This window comes from Maniola hyperantus, chromosome 5 (assembly GCF_902806685.2).
Source record: "Maniola hyperantus chromosome 5, iAphHyp1.2, whole genome shotgun sequence".
NCBI classification, from domain to species: Eukaryota; Metazoa; Arthropoda; class Insecta; order Lepidoptera; family Nymphalidae; genus Maniola; species Maniola hyperantus.
The window spans coordinates 2,060,097-2,072,328 of record NC_048540.1 but is presented as its reverse complement, the minus strand read 5'-3'; the positions used below and the strand labels follow the sequence as shown (position 1 = coordinate 2,072,328).

The following is a 12,232-nucleotide window of genomic DNA, read 5'->3' as shown; positions in this document are numbered from 1 at the left end:
ACCTTCATATTTTTCGGTCTTAATATATTGGTACTTTTTTTCAAAGAGACATATTTAGGACTTTTTGGTCATTTATTTGTGACATATTATATTTTACATCGCGCGTACGCCGCACCGCGTGCCGTAGCAAGGCCGTAGCGGCACATCACAGGCCACAGACTACCTACATAATACAGTACCCGGCAGGTCGAGGTGGCAATCGGGGTATGAGGCGGAGGGGACGCCCTGCGCACCCGCGCTATCCCGCACTGGGTTTGTGCGGGGCATCCCCACCCCGATTGCCATCTGGACCTATCCCGTACTATAGGTAGTCGCTCGGCATTTACACTCCTTTGCGTAAATCGACACCTACATGCATACTTTAAAATAAAGAATTCATTGCCTGGATCCAACTGGATACGCAACTCTACAACTCTTTATTAAAATTCTTGGCGCGTCAATTTCTCGGTCCCATCATAGCTTTTTATTTAAAATCCCTACATTTTTATTTACAGGTGGGCACCAAAGAGCTGCTTCGAACCCCGACAATTCATCTGCCAAACGAAACTCAAGAAGGTTCCTCAGTCGAAATTGAAAAACCTTCGCCGAAGGTACCAACGTATGGGGAAGATTAATGAGATCACAGTTCCTAGTGTCAGCAGGGAAGAAGACGATCCTAGGACGAATGACGTCACGAGCAATCCTGTGCTGAACCCGAAATCCTACGACCTGCACCCGAATCCGCGACGAGTCCAGAAGAACCCGATCCGCAACAACCCGCGATTTTACGACCTTCGACCCAACGAGTTGAGGAAGCGATCCCGGCCTAACGCGCAGAGGAAGCTCAAAAGACCATTCCCAGGGTATGTAGCATACAGCTTTGGATGTTTTTTTTTTAAATTGATAAGCACTATTTCTAATGAAGCAAATCACAAATTGGATCTAACCATACCATACCTCGTAGTTGTCAGAAAATGATTCATGTGTGAAATCAGATATGGAAAAAATGGGATAAACTATTCAGAAAAGCAAATAATATTAAAAATGTAGAATTCATTTATGTCATATAGCTACATATATTATTTTCTTTGTGATAATATATCATAGCACTTGCATAACCTTCCGCGCACTTTCCATGCTAAATGAGTTGATTGCTCAGCACCAGAGCCTAGACGTGTTCAATACAAATATAAATAAATTTATTTCATGTGTAGATCACTAAGACTTATAAGAACCTTTGTGTATTTGTTCGAATAGTATTATTATTAGTCATAAGTCTAACTTGTATTGCGCTTTGGCACTAGCTGTAAGCATATCAAGCATCTATAATAAAATAAAATAAAATAAAATAGCGAAGTAAAGCTTGGTCTGTTAAAGTATTTGGGGTACACCATATCAGTTCAACATATAAAGACTTCGTAATCGATACTAGTGATATAGAAATAGAAATAGAAAGATTTTATATTCAAATTAAGCTTACCTAGTTTTAATTTTTTAATTTGTAACATTTGGTTTGTATGTTTTGCTTTTTTTTTTTTGTCTTTTCTTGTTTTATGAGCTGAATAAACTTTTATTTATTTATTTATTAAATAAGTAGAAACTTTTACAAGTAGGTACTTTTGAATCGTCAAATGCACTGTGATGATAGATGTGCAAATGTTAATAGTCACTACCCATAGGTGATGGACAATAATAATATGATTGTTAGAAATTGGGCTACAGCTGTTCTTTGGCTCTCTTACACGCATTAAAACCATGTTCTTCTTCCATTTCCAGTTACCGATGGAACCGACGCGACCCCGAAGGCTCATACCAGTACAACGTCAAAGTCCTCCGCTCCGGACGCACCGGCCTCAGTCCGCAACAGATCAACGCCCATCTCTCGCGACTGCAACACTTGCGCGACAGACAAGTCGCCAGACGCAAACGACTGCGAGACAAGGACGAATGGCTCGTCAACGACGCTCCACCGGTCCTAGTTCATACGCATGCTAGAACCTACACCGTAGATAATAACATAAGTGCCCTGCATCCTAAGACCATAGTGGAGGAGTTCGATATGATGCCTCCACCAGCTCCAGTTGTGTTGCCTCGGCCAACACGTGGTATTTGGTAGTCAGTAGCAAATCCTCATGACTGATTTACGACCATTACATTTTAGATATCTTGTAACTTGCTTCTTGGTTCTACCTCAAATTCAGACGTAAATTGGATGCATTTTCTGATAAACGTTCCAAAAAACAAGTCAAAATTGAGGTAAGTACATATTACCCAAAAACTGATTAAGGGCCTTAGCAGACACTACGTTTTTAGCATCATCGATCGGCGTTTCAGCTGCTTTTCGGAAGCTCGATGCTGCGTTTGAACACTCAACCCCCCATACACATAGATACAATCTACAGTTGCAGCTATTTAAAATCGTTTTTCGTGAGCTTGATGCCACGTCCGAATGCTAAAATGCACAATTTTAGGCAGAATTTGGCTGTACCTTTTTGTTTTGTAATATCTGCACTGTTTACCCATATTCGCAATAAAGAAATTTGAATTTGAATTTGAATTTGAATTTGATGCAGTCTCTAATCACCATACTAAAAGTATCGTATGCGCTAGAGCTCTATAGATATATCACATGGCAAAAGAATAATTTATAACTAATATCCAGAACATAAGTAATCAAGATTTGTCATTTTACCGTAATCAATTGACCTGTGGGTTGGAATGTTTTTCAGAAAACACGTCCAATATTATGTGTAGTTTTAGAAACTTTTGTTTTCTTGTTTCTTTTTCAAATTTAATTTGTTCTAATTATAAAGATATCATATCACTATCAGTGACGCCTGAATTTATATAAGTAACTGTAATTTTACGTAATTCTGACGACTAACAAAATACAACACAAATTCGTAAATCGGTAATGAGCCTTTTTCAAAAATCCCGTTGAGATTGAAAATATATTTATTTCGTAAGGTCCTTTCAATTTGAATCTTATCTTTACGCTTCGAATTCCTAATACTTTTAGCACTTCCGCAAGCGTTTATTTTTATGCTTTACATTTGGTTGTCTTTTTTTGTCAGTTAAAAAAATGTGCAACACTTTCGATTATATTGTCGCCGTTAAAAAATTGCGTGCTTTCATTTTCTTTTCGCTTTAGCGTCTAAAGGTATTAAAATGTATCTTATTTTCCACAAGGCCCACCCAATTATGCAAAGAATCTTTATTTAATTTAGCCTAGACGTGCATAGGTAATTTTATAATCAGCAGATTTACAATTCAGTTTATTTTTAATCAAAGATATTAATATTTAAGTAGATTTTAGAAGTTATTTTTACGCTCGTTACAATTACCTACCCTACCTATGTCATTAATTTTCTTCACGATTTTAATATTTTCAACTTGGCCATCTGCTTATTCAAAATGCCAAGCATAAAGTTAATAATCCTATATGATAGCGATTCTTTTTTGCAACTACCTTTTAACAGTTGATTTTAAAATTAAACATGAACGTGACCTACATTTATTTAAAACAAGTATTTATTTTTTATAAGCTGTATTTTTGTGTAATTTTAAGATTAGCTTCGCTGCGAAGTTTGAGTGAACACTTATTTACTACGTCGTGTGTACTAAGTCTTAGGCTGTCAAACAATCAATTATTACTCCTTATAAAATGAATTCTCACACGCCATTTTAACTTTATGGTTCACCTTTAAAATAAGGACTAAAATCGAACTTTTGGCGCGTTAGAAGTCATTTTGTACGCATAATATGATTGTCTTTTTATATGGTTAAGAAATTACCTATATATATTTTATGTTTAGCAATGTTAGCACATACCTAATAAAAAAGAGAGTTGGCTCGCGAAAAAGCGTTTTTGTAACTGTCACAAATAATAAAGCAAAGTATTGTTGATTGCGCAAGTGATTTTTTTTTAAAGTAATCATTTTATTCATCAAACAATCATTCGGGTTTTTGTTATTTTTTGCCATCTCGCTTCTTTATTCGGTCTATGCTGTTAAGTCGTGAATAAGAAAGAAATTACGATTTTTCTATCTGTATGGACAAACCGTCAAACAGCATTTTAATTTTAAGCCATAGCATAGATAATATCCTAACGCACTAAACCCTATTCTGAAATCATCAAAATTACGTAGTGTAAAACTAGTCAGTAAGATAATTCGAATAAGAAAGAACGTAAGCATTTACAAAAATATATAACTGCATATCTTATAGAATGGAAAATACAGTCCACTCTCGATTTTTTGCTAGAAACAATATTAATTTTCTCAAAAACAGAAGCAAATATGTTTCATGATATTATTCGTTGTCTGTCCATCTAAGTACAAAATATGATTAGGTGTAGTATTGTATGAGAGAAAGAGAAAAAAAGAAAAGGGTAAATAAAAAAATCTAGTAGAATTTTGTAAAGTTCAGTCTCAGTTCAGTAAGAGACGAAAAGTGAAAAACCGTTAGGTATAAACTTAATGAAAAATTAAAAAAAAAAATACTTCCTGTCTAATAATTGACTCTTTATACGAAAATATATTATATTGACCGACGCAGACTATTATTTTATTATCATCAAAAAAAATGAGTGTGGACTTTAACGTAGGCACATGATTAAACCTTTACTAATTTTTTTTCATTCATACCTATTAAAATATTAATTAAGTTTTTTATTTAAAAATACATTTATAATTATGAAAAAAAACTATAATTTAATAATGCTAACATTCTCATCGCTGTAAGTGTATTTATTGGAGAATACGTGTTGAAAATGTGTCGTACTTCATATTGGCATTTGCTTGTGAAATAAAATAATATTAAAATAAGTATTAATCTAATTCTACGTTCCACTCTATATTATAGTACGTGCCAAAAAAGTGGGTGGCTCAGAACAAGGGTGGGTGGTAACTTGGCTAACTGCGAGTTATTATGGGATATATGCCTTGGATATAAATTACCTACCTACTGCATAAACTTAACTTTTTTGGCACGAACTGTACTTAATTAAGATAAAAAATAATATTGAAACTCTTTAGTTATCATTATAGTGCCAATATAGTCCTCGCATTTAAAAATAATATTATAATAATTTTTGACAAGTGTAAATTGTAAAAATCTTTTACTATTTTACTTTTTCTTCTCTAATCAAGTAAAGTTAAAGTAATAGTACATTTTAGCGTTTAAACTATCGTGAGTGATTTCCATTATAAATGTGAGTAAAGCCGCTTCCTTATACATTTATAATAGTACACTGTATTGTAAGACATAATTTTTGCTAATGTACCTATTGTATAAATTTTGCAGCCTATATTGTTTATGAGTAATTGCTTGCGAAAATATTTTTTGAAACTATGTGCGTGTCGCTAACTAGGTGGCGTTGCGAGCCACTTTCATTGAACATCTTTTCTTAATAAAACTTAATAATTTTTATTCTTTATTACTAAGCACAATTAAAATTTCGTCTGTGTCTTTTATTCTTAATAATGTAAAAAATAAATAATACGGCTGTAAAAATCACACTGTAAAAAATGATTATAGTGGATCTATATTACTTAAACATTTGCAGTAATATTTCGGCACTTCAACACTTGTCAATATTCGTAAGATACCAATAAAATAAATTCTAAAACTAGTCTACTGTGTAATAGATATTAGATACAAATAGGTAATATAAATTAAATGTTACTTATTTCCCCAGATTTTTTTGTATGTTTTACTGTCGAATTTTAGCTACCAACCTACTAAAAACAGGTTCAAAAACAATAATTTATATTTGAAAAAACGAAAAAACCAAGTGACAAATTCGTATTCATACAATGAATCAATATAATCAAAATTGTATTTAACTTAGTTTTAATTACTTTCATTATAGATTTTAAGAAAAATAAAAAGCATCTGAACATTGAACTTTTCTTTTTTTTAATTGACCAGCGCCATCTAGTAGTGAATAGCAAAACTAAGCAGTAAAACTGGTTCGTTACAACGTTACATCACATTCGTTACTTGCATGTTACTAAGCTTTTTCTAAAACTTCATGAAAAAAACCAACGATGCATGGTTGGAAAAACCAATCATTCGTTTGAATTTCAGAATTTTAAATTTATCAATTGATCAAGGATTAATAAGGATATCCCTATTCCTAATTCTGTAGTACTGACTGGTGACTGCAAAATGAACCTATTGGCAAAAACGGCTTCCGCGTCGGGAAGTCCAGGGTTCAATCGGCGGGTACGCACCACTGCATGCCTGAAAGTTCTCCATAATGTTTTCAAAGGTGTGTGACGTCTGCCAATCCGCACTTGGCCAGCGTGGTGGACTGTGATCAAAACCTGAGACGAGAACTGTGTTCAGGTAGTGAGCAGGCGATTGGTTGTTGACGATGATGATGAAGTAAGTATGGGACGTATTTTATACTTACCAACCTATAAGCGTGCACTCATCCGTATTCGGTTTGTTTTCGTGTTTTTAGTGTTCCGTACCTCAAAAAGAAAAAGGAACCCTTATAGGATCACTTTGTTGTCTGTCTGTACGTCTGTCTGTCGTGTCTGTCAAGAAAATCTATAGGGTACTCCCTGTTGACCTAGAATCATGAAATTTGGTAGGTAGGTAGCACAAGGAATAAATCTGAAAACCGTGAATCTGAGGTTACATCTGTGGGTTCATGAATAAATATTAGTATTTTCAATTTTCAAAGTTAGATAACTATTATACCAAGTGGGGTATCGTATGAAAGAGCATAACTTGTACATTCTAAAACAGAGTTTTATTTATTTTTATGCATAATAGGTACTTAGTTTTTGATTCTTCGTGCAAATACAGTTTTATTGGGTTAACAAAACCATAAAATAAATCTAGGTAGGTAGGTAAAAATGTAAAATAATTGAGTCAATGACCGCTGGTCAAATCACTTGACCACGCTAAGTTTCAGATGCCCCGACAGTTGCCATGGCAACCGCGTGCAAACAACCAACAACCTGTGTAAAACCAGCATTCCATTAACTTTACTTATGGTAATAAGAGTCTTATTAACATATACAGTAAGAACACTGGAGCAGCAAATAAAAGTTATTTAGGATTAAGCTGATTATAAAAAGCGATAAACGAAAATGAACTTAATGTATCAGTGATAAGGGTGATAAAGGAATTTGTTTAAAATAGTTTTTATAAAAATGTTTTGTAGTTATGTAGCATCCGAATCGTATTGTTATCGAAACAGCGCGCGCCTCTAATCATGCTGAAAAAAATGTGAAAAGGAATGGGTAGGTAGGAAAGTATGTAAAAGCAAAAATATCACTATGTTATTTAAAACTAGCGACCCGCCCCGGCTTCGCATGGGTGCAACGTAGATACTAATGTGGTGTCATTGAGGTGTCTTTGCCTCGGAAACTCTCAAATGAGAGGATTTTTTCCGACCTAATTCACATTATTTCAATTTCTCTAGGGATCCCTAATTTTTATATAGGATAGCTATAAACCTTCCTCTTGAATCACTCTATCTATTGGTGAAAACCGCATTAAAATCCGTTGCGTAGTTTAAAAGATCTACGCGTTCATACATACATACAGACGCGGGAAGCTACTTTATTTTATACTATGTAGAGATACTCACTATACTTTCCTCACTATACAGTGAACTTAAAAGTAGGGTAAGGCAATGAATGGGTAATATCGTCCGGGCAATTATTGGATGATTACCCTTATTAATAAGTAGGATCCATAAACATTTTCGACGTCTAGGACCCTCTTTTTAGAAGCAGAAAGATTTTGAAAGAATCACTAGCCATATTATAAACGCGAAAGTTTGTTTGTTTGTTGGTTTGTTGATTTGTTGGTTTGTCCTTCAATCCGTCGCAACGGAGCAACAGGTCGACGTGATTTTTTGCATGGGTATAGATTAAGACCTGGAGAGTTACCTAGGCTATTTTTTATCCTGGAAAATCAACGAGTTCCCACGGAATTTGATTCCGGGTCGGGTCAAAAAAAGGTCGGTTTTGAGGTCATTTTTTTTATCGTAGTTTATAATAAAGTAATAATAAATTTATCAAATTCAAAAGTAGGACCCAATTATTATTTTTCGTATCCAGCAATCCTGATTTGTATGAAGTTGATATGGTAAGCCTAGTATTAGGTAAACTCACGCCTAAAAAAGTGTAGACCAGTGCGAACATTCGCAAACATGACCATGTTAGCACGCAATGTTTACACGGGTTAATAGATTTTGGGTTTTGCTTTCGCAGACCAAAAATAAAACGTTAGAACTACTTAGGTAAGTCAGTTGTCTATGTTTATTATTACATAGTTTGAATAAAACCATTTGTAATCAGAGAGACAAAATTAATATTTTTTGCGCTACCGTATATCATAGTAGTTTTATATTTATTAGCACTACATCGCATTCGATAGAGATCTCGCGTGCCGGTTATTGTTATGACTACAGGATTGCCTTTAATTGGCTCCATCGATCTGTTGCTACTTTACCTATGTCGGGTATCTATCAAATAAAATTAATACAATACGTCCTATTAATGTCTCTTTGTTACATATTATGCTTTATGGTTAAAAACTGAAGTGACAATGGGCTGCCCACTGTCACTTCAGTTTTTAACCATGTTTTTTTTAATAAGAATATTAGCCATGTTAAATGACTAATATTCCCCTTTCCTCTCCAACTCTAAATATTATGGGCAAGCCACATAGTTCGAAAAACCAATAGATGTTGGGGTCCCACAAGGTGCTAGAATGGCAACCTCGCATCGGAGTGCGCAGCCTTGGAAGACTCCCCACTAGGTGGACTGGTGGACAGACGACATCAAACGAACCGCAGGGAACCGCTGGATTCAGGCGGCAAAAGCGTGACAGCTGAGGTCAATCAGCATTTCTTTAAGATCTTGCAAATCTACGTCCTAGTACTATGATAGTCTACCAATCAAGTGTGAGATATATTCGCCACTGGCTCATTCCCGCGTCTTCGTCCGCGTGGACTATATTTCAAACCCTATTTTACACCCTTAGCAATTGAATTTTCAACAATCCTTTATTAGCAGATGCCTACGTCATAATACCTAACTGCATGCCAAATTACAGCTCCATCCGTCCAGTGGCTTGAGCTGTGCGTTGATAGATCAGTCAGTGAGTCGGTCAGTCAGCTTTTCCTTTATATATTATATAGATTAACGTTTACCCCTCGATCTTTACTTGAAACTTGGAATATCTATATCTAGATTATCCGAACTTTCACTGCGTCAGTCGGTTATTAAGGTTCACTGACATTCCACCTATCATGGAACACGCAAACTCTACCAAGCTAACTTCGAAGACTTTCTTCACCACATTTAATTATTATAATCAAGCTTATCAGCCAAACTGATGGCAATGAACTTGGGAACCATATACACTATAATATTATTTCGTTAAACTGTGCTATAATATAACAGTACATTTCTAAGAATCATTTGAATACTAAAACAAATGGTATTTTTTCGTGTGCGTCGAATTTTATATCGTGATTGTGATAAGGAATCAAAGTGAACTTGAAGTTTTAATTTAGGTAAGTTTGTACCTAATTTTAGGGTTCCGTACCTCAAAAGGAAAAAAGGAATTCTTATAGGATCACTTCGTTGTTTGCTGTCTTGTCTGTCAAGAAACCTAAGTATAGGATACTTTCCGTTGACTGAAGGCAGGTAGGTAGTTCTTATAACACAAGTAAAGAAAATAATTCGAAAACCGTGAATTTGTAGTTAGGTACATCACAAAAAGAAAAATGTGTTCATGAACAAATAATTAGTATTTTCGACTTTCAAAGTAAGATTACAAAGTGGGGTATCATAATGAAAGGGTTTTACCTGTAGATTCTAAAACTTAATTTTATTTATTTTTACGCCTAGTAGTTTTTGATTTATCGTACAAAATGACGAAAAAATACGACTGTACAACCCGTCGGAAATATCTGAGCACCTCGCTGTAATGCGCTTCCCCGCAGCTCGCCCGATTTCGACTATCCAGTACCGTTGCCAACGCAAGCGCGTTGCATAACGTCGTTAAGCCAGGTTCTCAGATATCTCCGACTTGTAATAAGGAACCCTCGGTGCGCGAGTCTGACTCACACTTGCCGATAATTTTTTTTAAAAGCAATGTTTGTTGACAAAAGTTGTTTGACATTGAAGACCTAAATGCTTAGTAACATGAACAAAGTCTACCCGATGGATGTCTATATAATTAGAAATTTTAAGTACTATTAGTAGTACTTAAAATTTCTTTGGTCTACCCACACTCTATTTTTCGTTAACTTACTTCTCCTTTCTTTTTTCTTACTTCAATTATTATTGTCGTGATTAGCTGAATTTAAGAAATTCTTGCTGCAACTGTTCATTTAAGCCGGAGAGAGAGATTGTCGGCGCTTGTCAGCCAATTCGTGGTGATTGCGATAGTCACACTGTAGCTATCAAACTACGACGGTAGCCGTAGACCCTCGGGGGTTTTCCATAAAACAGAAATGTATTTTGTTATTTTTATATGGTAGTTACATTGACTTGATATTACTTCGTATGGACAGGGTTATTGAATTGAACAAACAAAATGACACCGACTCAGTGGTGCTTTAGCACCAATGCAACCTTAGTGACGCGGACGTCTGGATTTCAAACGGTTCGTTCATTAGTATCTAAGAGATGGCGCTGATTTATTTGGTTCCAAAACCGTGAAAAATTTTGTTTGCTTGACCATATCTTGTCATTTATATCGATGGGTAGATATTATTCGTGATGTAGGCAGGTATATATTTGGAATGGCTATTATGATATTGTAATCCATTATCCAATCAATCGAAGCTGAATGCTGAATGCTGAAGGGTTGGCAATGACTAATGATGGTGTCAATGGTGCGATGGGTCAAGGTCTGTGACGTCACACATATTATATGAATGACATCACAATCGATACGGATTGCATACTATTCAATACTTTTGGACATATTAGGTATTTTGTATTTTCCAGTAAAATCCAAGATACCAAGTTTTGGGAAAAATCCGAACTTCTGTGACCAAAATATAATCCTTAATTTCGGACTTTTACAAGCATTTTACTCTTTAACTACAGGGTGTAAACCAGAACGCTAGCAAAAACTTAGCGTTATTGTTATACTACCTAAACACAATCCAATACTAATAACCATTTGCCTCATTTCATTTTGTAGTTTTAATGATTTAGGATCTTTCAAACCCGCAATGTATAGTGCGCAAAACACGGGTCAATGCCCCACCTACGACGTGGCATTGACTCCGAGTGGCATACTTACGATACGTTCCTTGACCTCTAGCGTCAGTCAGATGTTTTATTTGCAATATACCTATCGTAAACTTTTACAAAATATAGCAAATTTTTCGCGTTTTTTTATGGTATCATACCAGTAATCATCAGTACTAACACCTGTCTTCGTTTTTGCTAGCGTTCTGGATACATCCTGTATATTAAATTTTAACTCAGTGAGTTTTTCAATAGCGTTCTTCTTGCGATGTGACTGAGGTACTGGAGGGTCCTCTGCAGACAGAGGGTCGCTACTAGGGTCTAGGCCATACGAAAGGGAATACATGATGGTATGACCGGTAATTCCAGATAATTGTGACTGTTTGTGTTTACCGTGTGCGCATTAACCACTGCACTCCAGCTTCAACTATGTAAACTACATACAATTTCTATGAGCACGCTACCTACGACGTAAACAAGCAGAATTAGTTACGACGGACGGACAACACAATTACCTACAGACATACATAAATTAAAAACGAGAATAAAGTATATATTGCACGCAGGGACAGTTCTGCACCTACTCGTGAATTTATTGAAATAAAATTTTTTCCTTCAACATTTTTTATATATCTGTGTTTAAATAAAATGTTGTAACTACTATACCTATAATGAAGTTGTAACTAACTGGACAAATTCTGTACATTATATATACCTACCTAAAAGTATTTTGAAAATTTTAATCAGAAGAAGATTTTAGTACCTATATAAAGTCCAAAACTTTGTCCCAAAACTATATTTTTTTTTTCTGTATGTTTGTTCACGTATCACGCTGAAACTACTGAACAGATCTGAGTGTTGATTTATATTCTGGAGTTTGGAATCTAGAATCTAGATTACAAAACATTTAGAATATTTTTATCGCGAAAAACACATTCGGGATGAAGGGTGAACCTACTTCATAACTCCGTAAAATCTGAACCGATTTCGATATTCCTTTTTTCATTAGAAAG

At 35.1% G+C, this 12,232-nt stretch overlaps 1 protein-coding gene and 1 long non-coding RNA gene across 2 annotated transcripts in view; both read left to right on the top strand.

Annotated features, from left to right (window-relative positions):
* The window catches only part of LOC117982475 (uncharacterized), a 190,038-nt gene extending 185,538 nt beyond the window's left edge, over positions 1-4,500 (top strand). Inside the window, exons 6-7 of the mRNA XM_069498644.1 lie at positions 495-842; positions 1,756-4,500. Of these exons, the coding sequence (XP_069354745.1) occupies positions 495-842; positions 1,756-2,095 (688 nt within the window). The 3' untranslated portion in view covers positions 2,096-4,500. The remainder of the gene's footprint in view (positions 1-494; positions 843-1,755) is intronic.
* Positions 1-12,232, top strand: part of LOC138402371 (uncharacterized) — a 160,190-nt gene that overhangs the window by 96,119 nt on the left and 51,839 nt on the right. The window lies entirely within an intron of this gene.